Source organism: Tursiops truncatus, chromosome 11 (assembly GCF_011762595.2).
Source record: "Tursiops truncatus isolate mTurTru1 chromosome 11, mTurTru1.mat.Y, whole genome shotgun sequence".
Lineage (NCBI taxonomy): Eukaryota > Metazoa > Chordata > Mammalia > Artiodactyla > Delphinidae > Tursiops > Tursiops truncatus.
In genome coordinates, this window is record NC_047044.1 from 22,636,601 (window position 1) to 22,661,335 (window position 24,735).

The 24,735-nt window shown below is 38.7% G+C and overlaps 1 protein-coding gene and 1 non-coding gene across 8 annotated transcripts; both read right to left on the reverse strand.

The window, feature by feature from the left end:
* SLC25A3 (solute carrier family 25 member 3) lies at positions 1-8,358 on the reverse strand. Of its 7 annotated transcripts, XR_012324240.1 has the most exons (9): positions 8,204-8,358; positions 7,796-7,956; positions 6,384-6,508; positions 4,653-4,832; positions 3,726-3,907; positions 2,902-3,074; positions 2,311-2,421; positions 1,268-2,229; positions 1-1,164 (listed from the first exon to the last, which is right to left on the reverse strand). XR_012324240.1 is itself a non-coding variant. In XM_033866237.2 (8 exons), exons 2-8 carry the CDS (start codon positions 7,950-7,952, stop codon positions 2,069-2,071), a joined length of 1,086 nt encoding a protein of 361 aa, XP_033722128.1. In that variant the 5' UTR covers positions 7,953-7,956; positions 8,204-8,358; the 3' UTR covers positions 1-2,068. The 7 variants fall into 7 exon arrangements, 6 of the variants coding, with proteins under 6 accessions (XP_033722128.1, XP_073644420.1, XP_073644421.1 ...); XM_033866237.2 differs by lacking the exon at positions 6,384-6,508 and adding an exon at positions 6,101-6,222 and having other exon boundaries at positions 1-2,229; XM_073788319.1 differs by having other exon boundaries at positions 1-2,229.
* LOC117314369 (small nucleolar RNA SNORA53) lies at positions 3,146-3,394 on the reverse strand. The gene has a single exon (XR_004529115.1). It is a non-coding gene; the product is annotated as a small nucleolar RNA SNORA53 (small nucleolar RNA).
* Positions 8,359-24,735: the final 16,377 nt, after the last annotated feature.

Sequence of the window (24,735 nt, forward strand, 5' to 3'; positions counted from 1 at the left end):
TATCCTTATTAGAATTTTTATTTTCAGCATGAATAAATTTTAAAATACAAAATGGGAATTCACATTTTAAGTGGGCATTTTAATTGAATTTTGAGGATGAAATGGTTTTACCTCAGAAATAGCTTTGAAAGTTCTCTAACTACAAATAGCAAGCAATTCTTGACAGCTTGAACAGCATACTTTATGTCAATACCCACGAATGAAACCAATTGCTTCTCTTGAAAATAAGACTTGAATCCTGGCTGGCAGTGGAAACCTCTCATGGTGAAGCTGACTGAACTGCATACCCTGAAGTTTTTAAATCCACAGTCCACCTCTCCATTGGCCCAATATACATATATATCCAATCCCACAGGCTCTTACAATGTGACTGACCCTCCTCCCAGTAGGAGGTGGAGTCTATGCTCCTTTTCCATGAAGCTGGGATTTGATCTTCTGGGACTTCTGGTGACCAAGAGTATAGTGGAAGTGATGCTAGGACTTCCAAGGCTAATTCCTATAAAAGATCCAGCTTCTGCCTGGCTCCACTTCAGAGCCCTGAAATAAGTCCAGTTGCCCTAAAGCCACCATGCTGTGGATTTTGAGGAAAGCCTGAGCCACTAACAGGGAGATGCTCAACCAATCTCCCTCTAACCGGATGTGAAAAAGCCTTTGGAGATGACCCAAGAGCTACCATCTGATTGTAACTTCATGAGACACAGAAGCAGAAGAACCCAACAAATGCTCCTTAATTTCTGACCCACAGAAAGCTTGAGATCGTTATCATCTCTTGCCATTACATTTCAGATGATTCGTTACACAGCAGTAACTAATGCACACTGATGACACCAACTGCCACAGCCATCATTTGCTTGGGGTCAGACCGCAGCTCTACCTTTTGTCAGTTTGGTCCAAATTTACACCCATAACCCCTCCTTTTTCTCTGCAACACAGGTAAAATAAGACTGGAACCTTAAACAAGACCAGGTGATGATGACAGAGAGAAGTTAACATGTAATGAGATATACCTGGTTTCTAAATTTAGTTCACTGACCTTATAACATGGGTTTGTAATGAAAACATTTATCTTCCTGTTTAGACTCCTTTGAAGTTTTTTTCCTGAGGTCCCATCTGCATACTTTACACAGGGTCTGTCAACTCAATCCAGATATTATATCCAAAGGCCTGAAGGTAAAATGTAATCAGACTTGAAAAAATAAACTATATTACAGGTTGGGCTTTTATACTTCCTAACCAAAATACAAGGGAAAACTAAACAGTGGCTTACGTTCTAGCTTTTAAAAAATCAGTTTGGGCTTAAACCAAATTCCAGATGCTTCAATGTGCCGAAGTGCCACCATCCCAGGGGCATTCACCTACTCCAGGTGTCAAGCAGGTACCTTTTTTAAAAACAAAACCGGAAATAGTTTTTTTTTGTAATTTAGAAAGTCAGATCTGTGTGAGAATTAAGTTACCTGAAATAGTTTTTAGCTATCAAATGTTTTGGTCCTTCTAAAAAGCTATCATTCTAAGAAACAGCCTAATTTAGATTACCTTCTTTTACAAATAAGGATTAACACACTGATTAGGATTTTTAAAAGTATATTAAGTGTTGCAAAAATCTGATTATATACGGAAATGTACTTGTCAAAATAAACCACAAATGAATATTTATCCATATTCAAACTGAACAATTAAATTTTTTAAAAATTTAGGGCATGGTTCCTAAAAATGTAAGAACTCTCTTGAGTGACAAATCCTGAAACATATGACAATTTATGAGTAGGGATCATAGTATTCAACCAACAGTGATTTTTTTTTCCTTGAGGTTCTAATGTATGCATAATTCTTTCCATTTTAGGGTTAATTCTTTAAACACTAGTTTTAAAAATAATTATCAAGTCACAGGCAAACCATGAACAGTTGGGTTTATTTCAACAGTAAGTTTGAAACTCTTGCTTCTGGCAAGAGTACTACAGTAATTATATTAGGAATAGGTAATTTCCTACACTGTCAGATATATAAAAGTTCCTTCTGCATTTTCCTCAACACTGATCAACAAGCAGATTCAGTCCACATCTGCTTTCATCTACTCAGTGTACCCAAGCTTCTTCTTCAGAGATTCTGGCATCTCAGGGGGAGGAGGGCGAGGGAGCCTGAAGTAGACCTTCACGGAGTCATAGATGAACCACTGCAGTGCAGTCAGAGTGCCAATCATGATGATACGGGCAAAGAGTCCCTTCCATACACCTGGATAAAATATGAAATGTGAGTGAAAAATATACTCCAAAGTGTTATTCTTTCTTTAGAGGGGAGGAAAAAAAATCTTACCTCTAAATCCAAGTCTCTGGAGGACCAGAGACGCACTGCTACCCTTCTCTTTATTCAACACAGACACCACAGAATCAGCAGGGTGAGAAACAATGGCACAGAAGACTCCAGCTGAAAAAAAGTCAAGATAAATGATCCAATATGGGGTCAGTTAAAAAAAATTTTCACATCACAGCCAACAACATTTTCATGAGTAATAAAATTTTCTTGTGTTTAAATAAATCATATTTTAGAGTGAGACTGAAAAGAAAAGTTAAAAGCAGTCTACCCTCTGTAAAACAGAACAATCCCTCAAGTTATATTCAGATGTTAACACTTTCTCTTGTATTAAAAATTTGTTATTGGAAAAACTAAACAACAAAAAAAGGCACAGCAGTGAAGTCAATACATTCCCGAGCTTAATTATGACATGCAAACCACAAAACAATTATTTTAGGAACGAATTAGCAAGTATTTATGAATCCTGAAGAGTGTATAAAACGCAATGGAAAGATAAAACTTCTTTGGAATATTTTTCCCTCACAAAAGAGGCCAATACTGGAAATGATTATTCTTAATTTCACAGACAAGCATGTTCTAAATAATTCATACCTATGTAACCTGCCACAAATGTGACAACCAGCTGCTCTGGCTTTGAACATTCACTCCGGGGCTTGGGAACCACAAACTTGTACAATGCTTCAACAGTACGTTCAAAGCAGGCGAACTTCATCATGGTGTATGGTATCTGTCTCATCCAGAGAGGAGCAACCCCCTTGTAGAATCTAGGAAATCAGAAGACTTATTTTACTCAGTTGCATATATTCATCTAGCAGACTTTTTCATTATTAACAGACGTGTCCGCACACCAGTCAAGTCCTGATAGTAACAAAATGGCAGCACTACTGCATGTCATTTCTATCAGAACCTAAGACTAACATGCAGGTATATTTATCTCACATGCCAATGACTCAAGCACCTTTGACTATACAACCAAAAAAGTTGCTGGATGTTTCTTTCACTGGAACTACAAGAAACAGTAAGTTTACAAGTAGAACTCAGCTCAAGATTGGCATCCACAAAGGTGGATCTAAGGAAGCATGTGTGGCCCGACTATATGCAAATTCTTAACTGTGAACATAGATGACAAGAATTCTAACAAGGGCACTCCCCAACCCCCAAGTTAAGAGTTAATATTTAGGTCAAATATCAAGTCATTTGTAGACTGACAAATGATTCTAACTTTAGGGGGAAAAAAAACCCCTTAATTCAGGGTTCAAGCCATGTATCACGTTATCCTTGCCCCTAGAGTTTACGTTCTATGTGAGGCGGAAAGAGATATGAAAAAGAGAAAGTCTGGCAGGTTTAATGCTAACAAATGCGGTTTTCTCAAATGAGTATTTTTATACTATATATTTAGGCAAACATTTACTTACGCCTTTATGCCTTCTTCCTTATACATTTTGGGAGCTGCATCCCTCAAAGTGTTAGCATATCCTGGTTGGGTTTGAATTCGAACCTTAGCAGCTTCCATAGGAGCCAGAGCAATGTCAGCAAAGAATTCAGCACTGGCAGAAGCAGCCAAATATAGTGATGTGCGCCAGAGATAGGCATTCTCCTAAATGAAAAACATAAGGAGAAACATGAATTGCTGCTGCACTGGCTGTTCTCAATTTAAGAGACAGTTCTAGGCAACAGTTAAATTTCAGACATTTTAAGTGTTTCTTTATCACAGTCCACAGATAACACACATGAGACTGAGTAACCCTCATAACCTCATCAATCACAGTACACTGTGAATATTTTTTGAATGTCTAGGTGCCAAGGATAGTTGACCCTTGAACTCACACAGGATACTACAATCCTTCTCTTTAAAAAACTCAAATCCAACTTATTTGGAAAGCAGCACAGCACAATAAAAAGAGCACTGAAATCCAATAAAATAGTTTCTTTTTCTTATCCTGTTTATGTTAAAACAGCCTCATGACACAACATTGTAAAGCAATTATACTCCTATAAAGATGTTGATAAAAAAAAAACAGCCTTATGATTTGAAACATACTGTTCACCCTTTCTGAGACTATTTCCTCAGTTCTAAAAACAGGTTGAGTCAAACAAAAATCTAAGATCCTTTTTGGTCTTATATTAAAAACTGAGGACTTTTTTTTCCTTTTTCTTCTTTTTTAAATATTTATTTATTTGTTTGGCTGCGCCAGGTCTTAGTTTCGGCATGTGGGATCTAGTTCCCTGACCAGGGATCGAACCTGGGCCCCTTGCGTTGGGAGCGTGGAGCCTTAACCACTGGACCACCAGGGAAGTCCCTAAAAGCTGAGAACTTTCAATTTCAAAGGTAAATTACATACCTCTCCAAGCATGTTGCTATACAAAACTTTGAAGACTTCATAAAAGCCAAATTTGCAGAGCCCTTGCATAGAGTAGCCAATGAAAGTCGGAGCCCATCCTTTGGCCAAACCACGAACACCATCTTCTTTGAGTGTAACTGAGAATCCATTAAATATGCCCTTGTACTTTTGTGGGTCCACCTTTATTTAAAACAAGAAGAAGAAAAAAAATTAAATGTACGACAGAGATAATAACACTTCTCATAAACATTTAATTCTGTTATTATTAGTTTTTCCTTTTGGTTCTAATATAAACTTTAGTAACTACACAAAAGGTGGGTAAATACAAGTTCACTGCATGATATCAGCTTAATGTCTACTATTATCTTTGTAAATGTAACTTTTTGTACAGTAAGGTCTAGCTTTCTTTCAGTCAGACTTAAGTCTTGGAGAGTTAGTTAAGAGGATAAAATTCCTACAAAAATACATGATAAAACTGACACGAGATTTTCCCACCACCCAACTCTTTTTACCACTTAAAAATTAGTCTTAAAGCTACTTCATAAACAATAATTAAGTCTATATCCTTGAGATATGCTAACCCATTAAGTGATTATAAAGTTTTGTGAACTTAAGACAATCAAATTAAATACAAGTTAAAAAGGTACATCAACATGAAAACCCTCTTTTGAGTTAAGAAATTAAATTCCCTTTAAGAGACATGCATAAGACGTTTTAGCAAAGGTGTATTTAATATTCATTCTATTAACTAATGGGGGTAAAAATCTTAATCTATTTCTGCCAGTACTAGAAGGGCTGGTATACATCACCTTCCTCTCCCTGCTAACATTTCACCTTCCTTTCTCTTTTAGGTAAGTAGACCGCTAATCCTGTTTGGGACAAATAAATTTTTGATGTTTGATTATTTGTGTTTCAAGAATCCTAATTAAGACATTTTAATTGTAAAAGAAAACCTTTTATGTAAATAAATATGCAAGAAGCTATGCCCACAAATTTTAAACACTATACAGTGAGAGTTTTTTAATCTATAGTGTTCTCTGCCTTGATCTTATCAATAAATAAGAGACATGAAGTTACATCATATAATACACAAAGAATGATTGCCTACTCTGACGTGTAAGTGCTTGTAAAATGACTATTTGGAGAAAAAAGAATCGGTAGGCCTTGAAGAACTCTAGGCAGAATTCAGCCCAGCAGCAAGAACCACTTACAACCAGAGTCTGAGATCAACAATCTACCTTCACTCTTATTTTAAAAGAGGTATTTCTTGGATTTAAAGCACTAATTAAAGTAAAAATCATGCGTTAAAGAAATCTGAGTTTGGTGTTCTACTAAAATTTCCGGCAGTCATAACGTCTTCATTCTTCTCAATTGTGAAGTCCTTTAATATTACTTGGAATTAAGTCACACACAGAAGAGATGTTCAATGTTGTCATCTCAATACAAACCTGCATACGGCATTTCACTAAATCCAGAGGAACAACAGCAGTGTGTGTCAGACCACAACTTAAGACCCCACCAAAGCCACACAGTGCGTAAAACTTCGCAGAGCCATATTCACAACTGTACTCTGTAATATAATAAGACAAGACACACCATGCGTTTTAATATAATACTCATGTTACTGGTTATCAACTTACCTCCTGGACAGTTAGGTTTCCACACAGCTTGTTAGTAGGTAACAGCCATGTTTCAACAATGTTTTATTTAGTCCAACATGCAAAAACAAACCTGCATTCTGCATTTAACCAGATCTAGAGGAACCAATGCTGTATGTGTTGTGCCACAACTAATAATTCCTCCAAGTCCACAGAGGAGAAAGAATCTGCCAGATCCATAGTCACAGCTATACTGCTCTGTTTGATTGAAAAAAAAAAATCAAGTAAGTATTTCTTCAGAGGTGACTAAGGCCATGGGAATGCAAGAGAACTACGTTTCCCTGTGAAAAAGTAGTATCACAACTGAACAGCTCTGCCCACCATTTACAAGTAAACTGAAAGATAATTTTCCACCTAGTGTGAGCAAGGAATTCACTGCCAAAATCAAAACAATCATTTAAAGATTCTGAAGGTTCTTATCTGTGAGATACTAGCTCTCTCTCGTTTTGCCATATAAATTTTAAAGAAAGTTTTCTATATCATTAATAGCTCTTCCAAATTACTAACGGCTGATAAGAACACACTTCTGAGTACCAATCCAACTTAAATCATGTAAAAGCTTGCAAACCTCTAAGGCTACCCCAGCCACTAACCAATACTATCCCCACTTATGGATCCCTATAGTGCAAAAATAGATAAACATAAATTCCTGCAGTCAAATACATTTACTACACAAATGACCATAGATTTAACTGTCTAAATTGAAGGACCGAATGATGATGTAAGGGTTTTTTCCTCACACTAAAGACAGAACAGAAACACGTAATAATTTTTTTTTTAAATCTTTACATTTTACAGGTACAAGGTAGATAACATATTCTGTACTCCTGCAATTCGGTTTTCAGGTTTCTCTATAAATACACTCCACTGGGATTTAAAATACACACAGTTAAAATAAAGTTGGGTCTAATCATCAAGAAACCCGAGAGATAAGATCAAAGGGATTCCTATCTATTATATCCTTTCTATGGTCTCTCCGGGTCTACAAGTCAATCAGGCGCATTAAAACAAGAATTACCCAGTTATCACACACACCTTGTATCAACTAATATTAGACTCCGGGAATACTAAAGGGAGGAAACAATATTTTTAAAAAGAAAGTGAAAGCAAAATCAAAGAACTGATAATACAGTTAGAACTGCGGTGGCCAGTGGTTAGGATATAGACTTTACCCAATGCCTAGTCGGCTGACCAAGCGGGCTCACGGTGAAGATAAGGAGCTAGTCACGGCCTCTATGGCTCCACTCACTCGAGGACGCGGAGGTCACGGAGGGAGCAAGGCCTAGACCCTTCCACGCCCTGAGGGAGAGCCAAGGATCCGACACCCGGCTTCGGGCGGAACGAGCTGACATCCTCGGACAAGCAACTGGGCGCCCTCCTGCGCTGCCGCGGGCAGGGCGTGCGTCCTTCCCTGTCCTCCGGGCCGAGCACGCCACGAAGGCCGAGGGGACCTCACAACCGTAACGGGACAGGGTCTGACCTCACCTTCCACAGAGGCGGCTGCCAGCTTGCGGGAGCGACGGGGTGGGCCCGGGGTCCCGGCGGGGTTGCTGCGGGGGCCCGCGAGACCATCTTGCACCAACTGCAGGTGGGGTGCGTTGAAGGGGTTCGCCCGCGCCAAGTGCGCCACGGACGAGAACATTTTTCTAGGGGGAGAGGAAGCGGCGGTCAGAGGTAAGGCAAAGGGGTCCGTTAGGCCGGCTAAAGTCACCGGCACCCTGGGACCACCCCCGCAACCAGGCCTTGCCTCTTCCCTCCTCCGCGCCCTTGAGGAGGTCACCGCGGCCTCCCCAAAGGAGGATGCCAACGGGGCCTACAGCCAAAGAAGCGCCCCACCGGGTCTCCGCTCTCCGCTCCCCGCACGCACTGCAGGGAAGGCCGAGCCACACTCACTCCCTAAGATGGCGAACACACCACCGCTCCCTCGGAAAGGCTGGGGCTCACAGAGGCCGAACGTCCTCCGGGTCTTTAGATCTGTGCCTTTCGCGCGTCGTCAGCGCGACGCACATAGTGCGTCACTACAGACTGGCGGCACCCATTGGCGAAGAAGAGCGCCGAGGCCCTAACGTCATCGCGTTCTCCTAGCAGCCGTATCCCCGCCCCACTCGCCCTAGCCCTTCCGGCCCGGCTTCTGCGCAGGAGGGTTCTTTTTGCGCAGGCGCGCATTCCAGGCCGGTGTTTTGAGTTGTGTGGTTTTGTGCTCGTGACCTTCTCTTTTTGTCCCTTCACCTTCAAACGTCTCTCCTGGAATCTGGGGCTTACTTTCTTTTCATTTAAATGAGCCCCAATATACTAGTCACCTAAAAAAAAAAATCCGGGGCTTCCCTGGTGGCGCAGTGGTTGAGAGTCCGCCTGACGATGCAGGGGACACGGGTTCATGCGCCAATCCGGGAGGATCCCACATGCCGTGGAGCGGCTGGGCCCTTGAGCCATGGCTGCTGAGCCTGCGTGTCCGGAGCCTGTGCTCCGCAACAGGAGAGGCCACAGCAGTGAGAGACCCGCATACCGCAAAAAAAAAAAAAAATTCTGAATACGCGATGATATATTATTTCGGTTTGCGGTTAGAATGTCACTGCAGTACAGTTTTTGTGTCACAGCTTCTGCTATTATGGTACTGTTTTTTTTAAGTTCCATCCATTGACATTACACATAGACATGTCTGAATTTTCCATCAGCGTTTAGGAGAGTATTTTAAAAGGAAATGTGTAGCAAGAACTCTTAAGACAGCTTGCTGCTTCATCACAATAGATTATATAACACATTAAAGCATTCAATAAATTATTTTTAACACCTGGGAGTACAGGGGTGAACTAGAGTGAAAGTGACTGGCAGCAGATTTTGTTTTCAATAAATTTAGAAAATCTTCATTAGATTCAGTTAAACAAAGAAAGGCCTAGTTTAATTGGAAAGAGTTTAGTAGGGATCAAACCTCTGTTAGAATTCTGGCTCTGACATTTTCCCAGCTATTGTTAAAGTAACCTTGGGAATTTAGCTGATCTCTGTGCACCTGTTTCTTAAATGGTGGAAGCAGGGCTGGCCTCATGGGCTTGCTACCTATACAGTTATGCAGGGCCTATGCTTAGTTTAATGTTCTGCTGTCACCGTTTTGAAATTCTTAATAAACAAGAGACCCTGTGTTTTTCATTTTGCACTGGGCCCTGCAGATTTTGCAGCTGGTCTTGGATGGGAGTAATACATATCTTGAAGAGTTTGTGAAAACTCAGTGAGATAATTTCTTCTTTTTTCTTCCTTTTTTGTTTGTTTGTTTTATTAAATGGACTTGAAAAATTGAGCTATCATGTATGCCAATGGTAGCAATATTGCCTAAAACTCCGTTCCTATATAAACATGCAAGATTTTTGTAGAAAATTAGCATTACAATATTAGAAAAAGTTAAAATGTTATCCTCTTAAGAAAGAAACTGGACATTTTCTTTAAAAAGCAGATATCATGGGCTTCAATCTTTTCAATTCCCCATCCTTTGAATAGAGCTCAATAATAATTTTGGTGAGATCAATATTTAGTGTTCACATTATGATGACTACTATTTATAGTAAGCCATGGTGAATGCTGTAATTATATTTCTAACCTTGAATGATCTGTTTTCCTCTAGAGGTAATAATTGTCACTTTTGGCATTTGTTTGGTTTTCTAATCACTCATCACTAAGTCAAAATCTGCTGTATTAGTTTGCCAGAGGCTGTCATAACAAAGTACCTCAGACTGAGTGGCTTAAGCAAAAGAAATTTGTGTTCTGTTAGTTCTCAGTGAAATAATTTCTAAAACTGAGGATTTTTAGCCAAGGAGCAGAGCTGGGGTCCGAGGTTGTGGAGGGGGACGTCAGTGGATGGTAAGTTACTGAGAGATTAAGGTAATTCTTGCTAAATTGACCTCACAGGATTCTTGCAGAAGGCAGGCCAAGGTTATCAGACATCACTTGGGAGATGAGGAATTTGATCAGGTATCGAGCGTGATCAGATACCAAGTTTGGGAGATTCTGGCTAAACCGACTTAGAATTCTTGCTACACTTGGGTTCCTTATGATCATGCCCAAGGATGGGCTTAGTGGAAAAAGGTCTCAGAGTAGCCTAACTAAAGTTTGGTCAAGGAGAGAGTCTTTGTCAATGCCTTCCTATTCAGTATACCAAGGCAGTCTAGCCTTTTAATTTCATTTAATATGGGCTACCACTGAGTTTAAATTTCAGCCAAACTGTTAGAGACACCCTCAGCAATCTGAGCTAAAACAATGGACTGGGCCACTTTCCTTACTGTACTCATATCAGTAAGTTTGCCTTGATCTACCATTATATTTGTCCCTGCTCACCCCCACGTAGTAGTGTTATTGCTACTTATCAAATTACTCCAAAATTTAGGGACATAAAACAACAAATACTATTATTTCATATTTTCTGAGGGTCAGGAATCTGGATGTGGCTGAACTACATGGCCTGACTCAGGGACTGTCATAGGGTTGTAGGCAAGCTGTTGGCTGGGACTGTGGTCTCTAAAGACTTGACCAGGGCCAGAGTATCTGCTTTCAGGGTCGCAAACTTGGCAACTGGCAGGATGCTTCAATTCCTTGTCGTGTGGCCCTCTCCATAGGGCTCCTCATGACGTGGCTTCCCCAGAGTAATTCAAGAAAGAAAGAGCAACCAGGACAGAAGTTGCAGTGTCCTTTATAACCTAATCTCAGAAGTGACACACCATCACTTCTGTATTTTACTGGTCATGCAGACGAATCCTGATACGATGTAGGAAGGGAGGTGGAGATCATTGGGGCCATCCTGGAGGCTGACTACTACACATCCAACCAAACATTCTCAGCCTCCATCCCCATGTGTGTTGCCCAGGTTTCTCTTAATATAAATCTTGCACACCTTTTATCTTACCTTCTAGGGTTTCCTGCAATGGGGCCTAGAAGCAATGGGAGGTATTGACAACTGGTTCTGAGAAGGATCAGCACACCCTACAAGGCAACTACCTCAGGGGGAGGAAGAGCTATTTCTACTAGCAATAGAGGCTCAGCAGAACTTAGGGGTTCATGATCCCAGTGTCAGCTGAATCTTCCCATGTGTTCCCATCCACACTGCTCCAAAAAAAAGCCCTTATGTTAACACAAGGCCTGCAAGATTGGGAATTCAACTGCATTGTAATTCAGGATTAGATTTTGGGTTTAGTTTTTAGAAATTACAGCCTTGTACATATAGGAAGGCAATCATTTAGGTTTTCTGGTCCCTTATCTCATCTTGAACTGAGAGTTTAAAACCCTAAGCTCATCCTTTCCTTTCCCCTACTTATCTAACATAATTAGGAAAAAAACCAGCCAACCCCACTGTAGTCCTTATTTTCACTTAAATATTTGGTGGAAGCATCTACTTGGTCACCCAAAGCCTTGCCTTCTTCAGCCATTTGATTACTGGTATCCAGAGGTCATAATTTAAGAAATTTTTTTTTGCTAATGCATGCCATGGACAACCAGTGTCACCATTATCATTGACAGCTGGTCACCAATGCCTTTAAATCCAATCAGACCAGATAACCCAGAACAAATTCAGAGAAACCCATTGTTAAGGTTTTGTTCTCCTGGAATTACTTTCAATACCACTGTCTGTATCAGAGTTTGATCAGGGAAGCATAGCCACAGTGAGTCATATGGAATAAAAGATTTATTGTAGGGATTAGACCTTATGAGACTGTGGGAGCTGGAGAAGAATTTGCCTCTGTGTCCGGGACTGGACCTGAAATTACTGTAAATCAATAGGACTTACAGTCAGGCAGGAAAGCTGAACATGAAGTGGGGGTGAGCAGGGACAAATTGGAACCCACAAAGTCAAACTAGACTGTGAGTCTGTCTCATCACCTACAATGCTGGTCCCTGCAGGAGCCATGGTGCAGGTGCTTATGAGAGCCACGGTGCCACTATGCCTCTGGCCCAGGACTCAGAGAAACCGAAGAAGATCCAGTTCTGAAAAAGCTTCACGCCTGGCCTCTGCCCCGATTTAAGGTGAGCCAGCAAATCAGCAAAATGAGCGTGAGCGGCCACAGCACCTCATGTCCTACACCGACCTTCAGAGTATAATGACTGCTGCTTCACTTCTGCCTTTCCACAAATTTCCTTTGTGACCAATCCTAACCCAGACCCATATTTAGGAGATAAACAGTTAAACTTTGAGGCGCTAGAGAGATAGAACATTCAAGGGGAACTTTGCCATGGGCATTTGAAAAACTCAGAGCTAGAAGTCAAGTTTGCCCTTGTAGATTTGACAATTATCTCTGTCATGGAGAATCACAAGAAAATCCTTAAATAATTCCTAGCACAGTCATGTAATAAAAGGACATAAAAAATTACGTGAGGGAGACTGAAGTCCATTTTCATATCTGCCCTGAGGAAAAAAGAGTAACATCCACTTATTTATTGTCTTTTTTGATTTGAAATCTTGTTTTTTATTTTTGGGGTGGTTTGTTGTTTTGTTTTTGTATGACTTCATAAATAGAGTAGGGAGAAATTTGTCTCTTTGTATCTGAAGTAAAATAAAATGGACTTCACAGTTGGGGCTTTAGTTTCCATTCTGGAAAGTTTTAAAATCCCCATTCTTTGGAAAGGTATGCTAGGTTGAGCCTAGAGTACCTTGTCTGTAAGACTGGTGGTCTCTTTACCATAGCGCACCCCGAGATAGCAGAGCTAGCTCTGAGGCCCGGTCTCAGACTCTTAAATTTACCCATGTTTGTGCATGGAGCTGAAAACAGTGAAAGTTATATCTGTATATCCAGAGACATTGTATTTTAGAGGAAATAAAAGGCAGGTGAATCATTTTACCCAGTCTTTATCTCTTGATATCTTGAAATTTCTTTCTTTCTGCAATTAAAATCATAAAATATGCTTTGGCCCAGAGAGGAGAGCCATACCTTGATATGGCAGAACCTAAAAGAGTCCACGTGGAAGGAGCACATCTATGTGGCACTTCAGTCACTCCATGGCTACAATTCATCACCTGGACAGATTTTAAGTGAGGCCCTGTCATCATAAGTTAGAGGTTCCCAAACCTGGTTTCTCATCGAAGCACCTGGGGAGCTTTTTAAGCACAGATGTTGTCAGACCTCAAAAGATTCTACTAAGTCTGATGAGGAGTTCTAGAAGCTGCCATTTTTTTTTTAAAGATCCCCAGGTGATTCTTAAAATAGCCAGTTTTAGGGACTGATGATCTAAGGAATTCAAAGATAGGCGTGAGCCTGTGGAACGGGCCTGACCCAACACTGACAACATCCTGAGTTGCCTGGTTTGCCATGGATATAAAGTGCTCACTTACTAGAAAGGAATCCCTGCTGATCTGGTTTGCTTCAAACTGACTGTTCATCTTGTTCTTCCACATTCAAGAACAAGGTGCAAGGCTGCGGTGCACACCATCAGCACCCCATACAAACTGGGGCAAATTCTTAACAGAAGTATGAAAGGGGACAGGAGAATATCAGCTGCTTAAAGATGGTCACAGCCACAGACTTGGTAACATACAGGAAATTTGAGGGAGAAATGTATATACCTGAAGAATAGCAAATATGAAAAATAATGAATATGAAATGGACTAAGCCTTAGTAAAAGGAGGAGAAATAGTTTCGTTCATCCTTAGATGGGACAGAATATACCTAACACCTAAATTTCTGTTTATACACTGGGTTATTATGAACTGAAATGTATAGTAATTTTATCACAATTCAAACCTCATGCCACTTATGATCTTTTTGCTGTAGCTACTCAGAGGCCTTCTCACAAATGAGTCCAATGTAACTGCAGTCAGCTCTAAATGAAGTTAAAATTTGCAAACATAATGAAACTTCAGGAAAAATTCTCAAATTCTGCTATTATATCTCTAAACCTGGAAGATAGTCAATTGGGAAGGAATAACTTTAGGGAATCAAACATATTTTTAGACAGCAGTAGCCTCAAATGTTAGTGGAATTTAACTGACTGATTTTATTCTTCTGAGAGAAACTGAATATTGCTGACTATTACACAATTACAGTTAATGTACATAACACTAGCAGTTACTTAAATTTTCTATAATTTGTGCTGCTTTGAAATTTTGTGGAAAAGACACTATTTTTTCCCTCTTTTGACTTCAAGAATTTCAACTTTGAAAAATATTTAAATCATCCATCATTTAAATGACAAAATAGGAGAAAATAAAAATCAACGTAGAGTTTTGTCAGCTAATCTACTCACCCACGGCAGTTTATGGGTCAGAATAACTTGTTCCTGGGTGTTTGAATGATCAAATTAGATGTCTGAAATTAAATGAACATTATTATTATTATTATTATTATTTAAGTGGTATGGCTGAAGCTGAGGAGCCTGTTTTTAATTTTTTTAAATATATGATCGGGAATTCCCTAGAGGTCCAGTGGTTAGGACTCTGTGCTTGAATCTCCTGAGTTATGTGGACAAGCTTCAGTCCTAAACATTAAGAACTTCTTATACCTTACTTTGCCATGCCCTCATCCTCCTGGCTACTTACAGTCATTGTTTTTCTGTTAACACAATCTCCCAGTTAGGTCCGATCTTTCCAAAAACATTTACGCATCCTCCCTTCTAGTCCATTTGCTAATGTATGTTGAAACTGCTCTATGTAATAGTAATCTAGACAACTTAAAAGTTTTTGGACTACCTTTCACTCTAAGAAATATCACTGTAACATCACGTATTTTAAAGAATTGTTGAAACGTTTGCAATTTTGCCTTAACACAATGGATCCAAGGGTAATTGAAAAAAAGTCATAGGCAGGTTTCAACTGTTAAAATGTTTAATGTAGCATGGTTGTTAAAATGTGTAAATATGTCTAGAAAAAAATACAAGTATCTTAGTAAAATCATTTTAAAAAACAACATAATGCCCCGGTTGGTCTAAGTTATTGATATTTATTCTTAAATTGTTTAATATCTATTGAATACCTGGTGTAGGGTACTGTGAATATTTCCAAAGGCCTCTCTCCTTTCACATTCTCTTCCCAAGAATCTCCTTTACTCCCATGGGATCAGCTTTCATCCTTTATGGTAAAATTCTCAGTATTTTATTTTTCGTATTTTCTGACTTTGAATATTTGTTTACTTTTTAAATTTTTTGAAGTAATTTTAAATTTACAGAAAAGGTGCAAGAATAGTACAAAGAGCTTCTATATACCCTTCACTCAGCTTCCCAGATTGTTAACATTTTGCCATGTGGTTTATGACTCTGTCTCTCTGTCTCTCCCGCCTATTTTTAGACACAGATGTATGGAGAGTTATACACACATATAATACATTTATATGTAGATATATAGATTACATGTACAAATACATAAATACACATAAATACCTATATACATACATATTTTTCCTGAACCAACTGAGAGTTAAGTTAAATATACGATGCTTTATTATTCCTAAATACTTCAGTATTGTATTTCCTAAAAGATAGAGCACAAGCATCAAAATCAAGATATGATCAGTGATATAATACTACCATCCAATCTAAATATCCCAATAATGTCATTTATAGCAAAAAACAAATCAAAACAAACCAAGAATACCTTTTCTTCTAGTCCAGTATCCAGTCCAGGAACATGTTACGTTTAATTTTCATGTCACTTTAAGTTTCTTCAGTCTGGAACAGTCCTTCTATCTTTCTTTGTCATTCATGCCCTTGGCATTTTAAGAATACAAGACAGTTATTTGGAGAATGTTACTTGAATTGGGCATCTCTGATGTTTTCTCATGATTAGATACAGCGTATGCATTTAGGGCAGGAATATCATAGGAAGGATTTCTTGTTCTTTTCGGAGAATCATATCAGAAGGCACATGATATTGATTTGTCTTATTACTGATGAGGGGAAGTTTGATCACTTGATCAAGGTGGCATCTGCCCAGTTTCTTTATTGTAAAGTTACTATTTTTATCTGTAATTAATATGTAATTTGTGGGGAGATACTTTGAAACTACCTAAGTATTCTGTTCTTCAACACACTTTCACCTACTGATTTTCACATTTGTCAGTGATTGTTGCCTGAATCAATTACTATTGTGATAATTGCCAAGTAGTGATTTTCTAACTCCATCAGTCCTACATTTATTCTTCTGTGAGGAAGTGCTTTCCTTACTCTTCTTATTTAGTTCATTCTTCATTTATTTGTATCAGTATGGACTAATGGATTCCTGTTTTATTCAATGAATTATCTAATACTAACATTATTTCATTTGATGCTTATATTGTCCCAGATTTGGCCAGTGGGAACCCCTTTAAGCTGATCTTGTATTCTTTCTACAAGTCCCCATCATTTTTTGAGCACTTTGTTACTTTCTGGTACAGCAAGATGTTCAAGGCTCACCTTATACTTTTTCTGCCCCAGCCCTGGAATCAGCCATTTCTCCAAAGAGCTTTGGTTCTGTTAAGAGAATAGCATTTAGAACCAAGATCTGGGATCAAAATATGCATAACAATGCTATGTGTTATTGCTTCTAGGTTTTCTCAGTATATATACATACATACATATATACACATTTGTATCAATCCATCTATCTATCATTAATTATATCCTCTTAAAAACCATGAGTGCACACAAATACTTCCAATTCCAAGTCAGAATTCCCCAGAATTCATTCTAGCCTTTTTTTTTTTTTTTTTTCCTTTCCACATTTGTAACTCCCTTCTCTGGTTTTCATTACCTTCAATGTATTGTCTCTTATTTGCCTATTCCTTCTGGTTATATCCAGCTTCCCAATCCTGCCAGCTGTCTCCCTGTCATAAACCTTACAGAGCTCACTGGCCCTGGTTGCCTGAAATGAAGAATAGAAACCAAGAAATTAAAGAAAAGAAACCAACCAATGTTTTTTAAAGAAAGGAAAAATAGAAGGAGAAGAGGAAGAGGAATGGAAAACAGCTATGGCTATCATTATTAACAAATTAACTCCAAATCTTAGCAGTGTAACTCAATAAAAGTGTACTTCTTGCTTCTGTAAAGTTTAATGCTGATTGAGTGGTTCTCCAGGGAGCTCTCCTCCAAGTGGTGACTCAGGGATCAAAGGTGTTTTAATCTTTTGGCTCTGTCATCTCAACACAAGACTGCTGCAGGTTTGGCCAAAAGATAAGATGCAACAAGGAAAAGTCACAGCCTCTCTCAGCTGCCTCAGAGTGAAAGTAAAATGTCATTTCTGCTCATGTTGCTTGATTGAGAATTAATCTCATGACAGCACCCAGATGTATAGAACTGAGAAAGGTAAGAACATATGGATATTCAGGGACTCATTCAGGGGTGAGTTCCTAGTCTCATCTGCACCCAATGTAGATATATTTGCATAGATTCTATCTGTACTTAGATAACAATGTAACTTCCTGATGAACATTCTTGGAGAATAACAATGAGGTTGACCAGGATAAAAATGAGTAGACTTATATGTAGCCCTTAGATATACACTGTTAAATGCAGCAGTCATCTATAAAAAATGATTTCAATTTGGGATTAGTTGATTTAAAGATACTTTTTCTAGCAATAGTTAGTAGTTATCAGGGTCATGTCTCTATAATAGTCACTTCTAGTCCAAAGGTTAACGTGCTATTTCCTGGTGACCCTTGTAAGCATTTGGATTGTTAGTAAGTGTTCATTAAATAACTGCAGTACAAGGTATAGCTCTGTGCTTCCTTCTTTAATTATAATTATTTTAAAATTTGAAATAATTTCAAATTTACAGGAAATATGGAAGAATAGTACAACGATGTACTTCATCTAGATTTACCAGTTTTTAACATTTTGCCACAATTGCTTTAATAGATTCTTTTTTGTCCATCTATCAGTCCATCTTTATAATTTGAACCATTTGAGAGTAAGTTGCAGACTTATACTGTTTTACCCCTAAATACTTCAGAGTGCATTTCTTGAGAAGAAGCACTATTTTCTTACACAATCATAGTAAAATTATCAAAATCAGGAAATTTAACTTTGATAATATACAATACACATTCAAAATCTGCCAATTATGCCAATTGTGTCCTTTATAATAATGCCTTTTTTCTGGTCCACATCTGATCCAAGATGACATGTTGCATTTAGGGGTCATGTCTCTTTAGCTCCCTTTGCTCTATAAGTTTCTCAGTATTTCTTAGTCTTTCACGACATGAACAATTTTAAAGAGTACAGGCCAGCTATTTTGTAAAATTTCCCTCTCTGATGTTTCCTCATGATTAAAGTTGTGCATTTAGGGATGGAAGGAAGGAAGGAAGGCCATGTAAGTGATGTATTCTCCTCAGTGCCCTGCTTTGGGAGGCGTTTGTGGTTGATTTGTACCATTACTGGTGAGATTACCTTTGATCACTTGGTTTAAGGTAGTGTCCTTCAAGCTTCTTCACTGTAAAGTTATTATTTTTCCCTTTGTAATTCATAAGCAATTTGTGGGGAGATACTTTTCATACTTTTGAGACTATGTCAATAGCCTGTTTCTGAAAAATCTCACACCCACTCATTTTCACACCCATTGATGATTCTTGCCTGAGTGACTACTATGATGGTTGAAAATGGTAATTTTCTAAATCCTTGTTCCTTCTACATTTTTTTAGTTGTCTATTCTACTTTAAGAATGAGATTCCCTTTTAAAAAAATTTATTTACTATCAGTGTAGACTCTGGATTCTGGGTTATAATACATTACTGTTATTTTGATGTTCATATTATCCCAGTGAAAGTCCCTTCAGGCTGACTTGTTCTTTTAACATGTCCCATCACTTCCTGCACATATCCTTGCTTTCCAAGGCAAGATATTCCTGGGTCATTTGTTTTTTTCATGCCCTAGTCTTCGAATCAGTCATTTCTCCATGAATCCCTGGTTCCTTTTACAGAGTAATAGTATTTAGGAACCTAGTCCTTTCTTAAGGAAGTGCTTACATTATTGAACCTACTTATTTTGGGCATTTTTTAAAAATAAATTTATTTATTTATTTACTTATTTTTGGTTGTGTTGGGTCTTCGTTGCTGCACGCAGGCTTTCTCTAGTTGCAGCGAGCGGGGGCTACTCTTCGTTGCGGTGCACGGGCTTCTCGTTGCGGTAGCTTCTTTTGTTGCAGAGCATGGGCTCTAGGCTCACGGGCTCAGTAGTTGTGGCACACAGGCTCAGTAGTTGTGGCTCGCAGGCTCAGTAGTTGTGGCGCACGGGCTTAGTTGCTCTGCAGCATGTGGGATCTTCCCGGACCAGGGATTGAACCCGTGTCCCCTGCATTGGCAGGTGGATTCTTAACCACTGCACCACCAGGGAAGCCCTATTTTGGGCGTTTTAACTGCAGAAGTGAATTAGGTCCCATTTGCTCAGGCTGAGAAAGCATTTACCTCCTTTACATTTCTATAAGATCCTAAGTTCTACAAAGATCTGTTTTGCTTATCAGTGGGTTCTCAGCACCCAGAGTGCCAGAGATGCATAGGAAAGTGTTCCATAAATATTTGCTGAATGGTTTACATGCTGCCAAGAGAAACCTACTTGAAATATGGTTCCAATTTTAAGTTCGAGGATCACTAAAGAGCAGTTACATTCTTTGCATTCATTTGTTATGGCCATTTATGCTGCAGATTCATAGCTTAAAATAGTCTTATGTGTCCTACTCTTCACTTTGATGTTTTATATTGTATTAGAAACCTTTAGGAGCCAACAGTTTAGCCAAAATTTTTCGGTGTCCCTTTTTCAAGACTGTCCTGTTTTCACAATTTTCTAAATAGCTAGGATGTGATTTCAGTAAATGTCGTTCCTTTTAACTGAGATTGAAAGAGTACTGACGTTCTATAAAGTCTGAGGTGTTAATTCAAAATGAATGGTTGAGTATTTTATTATTTGGCACTACTAACAAATAATCTGAATAACTCAGATTACAAATTTGAAACAGAAGTAGAATTCAATCTCTGGTTGAGAAACAATCATACAGTTAGTGAATGTCGTTTGATCTTTTCTTGACAGAAACCTAATAAACTTTTAGATCTGCTTTTTTTTTTTTCGGTACGCGGGTCTCTCATTGTTGTGGCCTCTCCCGTTGCGGAGCACAGGCTCCGGACGCCCAGGCTCAGCGGCCATGGCTCACGGGCCCAGCTGCTCCGCGGCATGTGGGATCTTCCCAGACCGGGGCAAAACCCGTGTCCCCTGCATCGGCAGGCGGACTCTCAACCACTGCGCCACCAGGGAAGCCCTAGATCTGCTTTTTAAGGCACTGAAAGATTAAAAGATGAAAATTAGGAGAGGGTAGGCAGGAAGCTGTTACAAACAAGTCAATTGACAGCTAAAAGGTGGGACAGATAATAGATAATCAGAGGAAAAACTAGAAAAAAAAACCTCATAAACTGAAAATATACAGCTGACTCCAGCCCCACTTAGGATTAAACAACTTTACATGGTACCCAGTTACATATATCTTTGTCTATCACACACACAGCTAAAAGAGGGTGTAGAGAGAGTAAGAGAGAGAGAATACCTTAGCTTATCAAGACATATTGTCCTGACAATGTCCATCTATCAAAAATCACAAATGCATGTACTCTTTGGTCCAGTCATCTCACTTCTGGAAATTTATCTCACACTTACAACACTTGTGCAAAACTATGTATGTACAAGAGGATTCATTGTGGCATTATTTATAACTACAACAGATTGGAAACAATGCAGTAAGTACACCGATAGGGTTAAAAAACAAATTATCATGTAGCTATACATGGAATACTTTGTGGATAGATTGATAGATAGATAAAACTGGACCCTTTTTTACTGATGTATAAAGATCTGCAAAATACTGTTAAATGAAAAAGTAAGACATGTATAGAAAGAATATAGTACCATCGTGTAATATTGTGTGTGTTTCTGTGTGTCTATGTAACATCTCTGGAAAGATATACACACAAAACCCAAGACTGGTTGCCTATGGGGTAGAGAACTAGATTACCCTGATGTTTCTGGATATTTCAGGATTTACTATGTGCAAGTTAATAAGGTAAAGGGCTCCTGTTTTAATGAAAGAGTCATGTTGTCAATAGAAATTAAATTATCCTAAACTGATTTAAAAACCTTGATAATCAAGTTATATTATATTGGAAATAATAAGCCCAAATTAAGGCCAATTATTTCCCATTTACTGATTTTCTATGACACTACCTTCATGCTCATTTTAGTGTAATGGTATGAACATAAGGATTGAAACTGTATTGCATTTTCCATCCAGCATGCAATAATAGCAACTCAACATTTCAACTGTTACTTTCAGGTGACCAACTACTTGGTTAAAGCTTTCTGATAGTAGGATATATTACAAACTACAGTGAGTTCCACAGTGACATCTAGTGTCCCCTTTTGGTAAAATTATTTGGATTCTGGGATATTATTTCTGAGATAGCTTGTGGCCATATGACTAGGTATTATTTATTTATTTATTTATTTATTTTTTTTTTCCGGTACGCGGGCCTCTCACTGTTGTGGCCTCTCCCATTGCGGAGCACAGGATCTGGACGCGCAGGCTCAGCGGCCATGGCTTACGGGCCCAGCCGCTCCGCGGCACGTGGGGTCTTCCCGGACCGGGGCACGAACCCGCGTCCCCTGCATCGGCAGGCGGACTCTCAACCACTGCGCCACCAGGGAAGCCCCATTATAATTTTTTATAATGAATAGGTGTTGAATTTTATTGAATGTTTTTTTCTGCATCTCTTGAGATGATTACATGGTTGGAATTGTAAGGCACAGCATGTTTAAAAAGACATAGGATTACAAGAGTCAATGGTTTTTGGACCATGATAGAAATAACTCACAAAACCAGATAAATCTTGAGAACTTTGTATAACATTTGTAACTAGAAAAAGACTGCACAATTAATGCAAAATAACTATGTGGATGTTTAAATAATGTCTTCTATGCAAGCCCCACTCATTCTACTTAGGATATGCTTTAGAAATTCATAGATTCAGACACAAGTGACTTTTAAAATATTTAAAAAAATTTTAAATCGTGGTTAAAAAACACCACAATATAAAATTTGCCATCTTAACCATTTATAAGTTTATAGTTCAGTAAAGTATATTCACCCTGTTGTACAACAGATATCCAGAACTTTTTCATCTTGCAAAGCTGAAATTTTATACCTGTTTAACAACTCCTCATTACCCCCTCCCCATAGGCTTTGCCAACCGCCATTTTACTTTCTATGAATTTGGCTACTTTAGATACCTCATATAAGTAGAATCATTCAGTATTTGTCTTTTTGTGACTGGCTTATTTCACTTAATATAAGTCCTCAAGCTTCATCCATGTTGTAACCTGTGATAGGATTTCCTTCCTTTTCAAGGCTGAATAATATTCCCTTGTATGTATATATTACATTTTGTTTATCCATTCATCTGTTTATGGACACTGGGTTGCTTCCACCTCTTGACTATTGTGAATAATGCTGTGAATTATGAACATGGTTGTGCAAATATCTTTTCTTTTTTTCCCTCATATCATTTTATTTATTTTTTTGAATTTTTGAATTTTATTCTATTTATTTTTTATACAGCAGGTTCTTATTAGTTATCTTTTTTTTGGGGAGGGGTCTTCGTTGTTGCATGCAGGATTTCTCTAGTTGCGGTGAGTAGTGGCTACTCTTCGTTGCAGTGGGTGGGCTTCTCTCCACGGTGGTCTCTCCCCATTGCGGAGCACGGGCTCCAGGTGCGCAGGCCCCAGCAGTTGCGGCACGCAGGCTCACCAGTTGTGGCCTGTGGGCCCTAGAGAGCAGGCTCAGTAGTTGTGGAGCACCGGTCCAGTTGCTCCACAGCATGTGGGATCCTCCCGGACCAGGGTTTGAACCCACGTCCCCTGCACCGGCAGGTGGATTCCCAACCACTGCACCACCAGGGAAGCCCGAGTTATCTATTTTATACATATTAGTGTATATATGTCAATCCCAATATTTTATTTTATTTATTTATTTTTTTAACTTTGGTAAGTGCAGTTTATTTATTTTTGGCTGCACTGGGTCTTTGTTGCTGCGTGCGGGAGGCTACTCTTCTTTGCGGTGCGCAGACTTCTCATTGCAGTGTTTCCTCCCGTTGCGGAGCATGGGCTCTAGGCACTCCGGCTTCAGTAGTCGCAGCACGCAGGCTGAGCAGTTGTGGCTCATGGACTCTATCTAGAGTGCAGGCTCAGTGCTTGTGGTGGGCATGTGGGATCTTCCCGAACTAGGGCTTGAACCCGTATATCCCTGCATTAGCAGACGGATTCTTAACCACTGCGCCACCAGGGAAGTCCCCCAATATTTTATTTTTTGAATATTTATTTAAGCATGTGATGATACACATTTATTTTTACAAATATTTTATTATCTGTAAATGCTGTCAGTTGCAACAAATTAACTGTTGCAGAGTAACGGAGAGTACTATACTTTGAATAAGTTGTTACCAAGTTAAAAAGAAGGAAGTTAACTTCATTGAAGGTGTCAGTACCTTTGGTAAAAAAAAAAAAAACTGCCATAATTAATCTGTACAGATGTCTTGGCATATGTGATTTTTCAAATAGCTGATGATATTTTTCTACAGAAGGAGAAGTTTGTTTGATAAGATGGTTTGTGCATTTATCCTCAGATGAAATCTTAGTGTATTCAAATTAAAGGCACTTTTTCATTGTTTGGTATGTAGCCATATGGGATATCAGTTCTGATATTGGTTCTTTCAGTACATCTAATTGCTGAATATCATTTTAAAGGAAATATTAATTGACATATAACACTAGAGTATTTAACCTAGTACAATCACTTGAAAGGAAAAATCTATATGAGATTTCCTATATCTCATCTATGTCAGCCTGCTTTGATTTTTAGCTCCAATTCTGGAGATGGAATGGAAACTGGATTTGATGTGGATGAGTTTGTCTTATTGATTCTCCATGTTCACATTTTTGTTTATTTAATTTTTATTTTATATTGGATTATAGTTGATTTAAAATGTTGTGTTAGTTTCAGGTGTACAGCAAAGTGATTCAGTTATACATATACATGTGTCCATTCTTTTTCAGATTGTTTTCCCATATAGGTTATTACAGAATATTGAGTAGAGTTCCCTCTGCTATACAGTAGGTCCTTGTTGATTTTCTATTTTATATATAGTAGTGTGTATATGTTATCCCAAACTCCGAATTTATCCCTCGCCCCTACAATTCTATAAAACTGAGGTAAAATGACTTTCTTTTCTATCTAACTGAGAAGATAACCCCAAAGGTTATAGTTTATCGTCCAAGAAAATATTAACCAGTTTTGATCTTAGCATTCCTTTTCCCCTCCCACTGAGTCTAAAATCCTAGTTTTTCATATTCTGTTTGGTTCCCTTGTAATGAATTAAAGTTTGACACACATTATTTGTATGAGAATTATGTTTAACACATTAGAATTATGTTTTGCTGCCCATAGAAATTTAGAA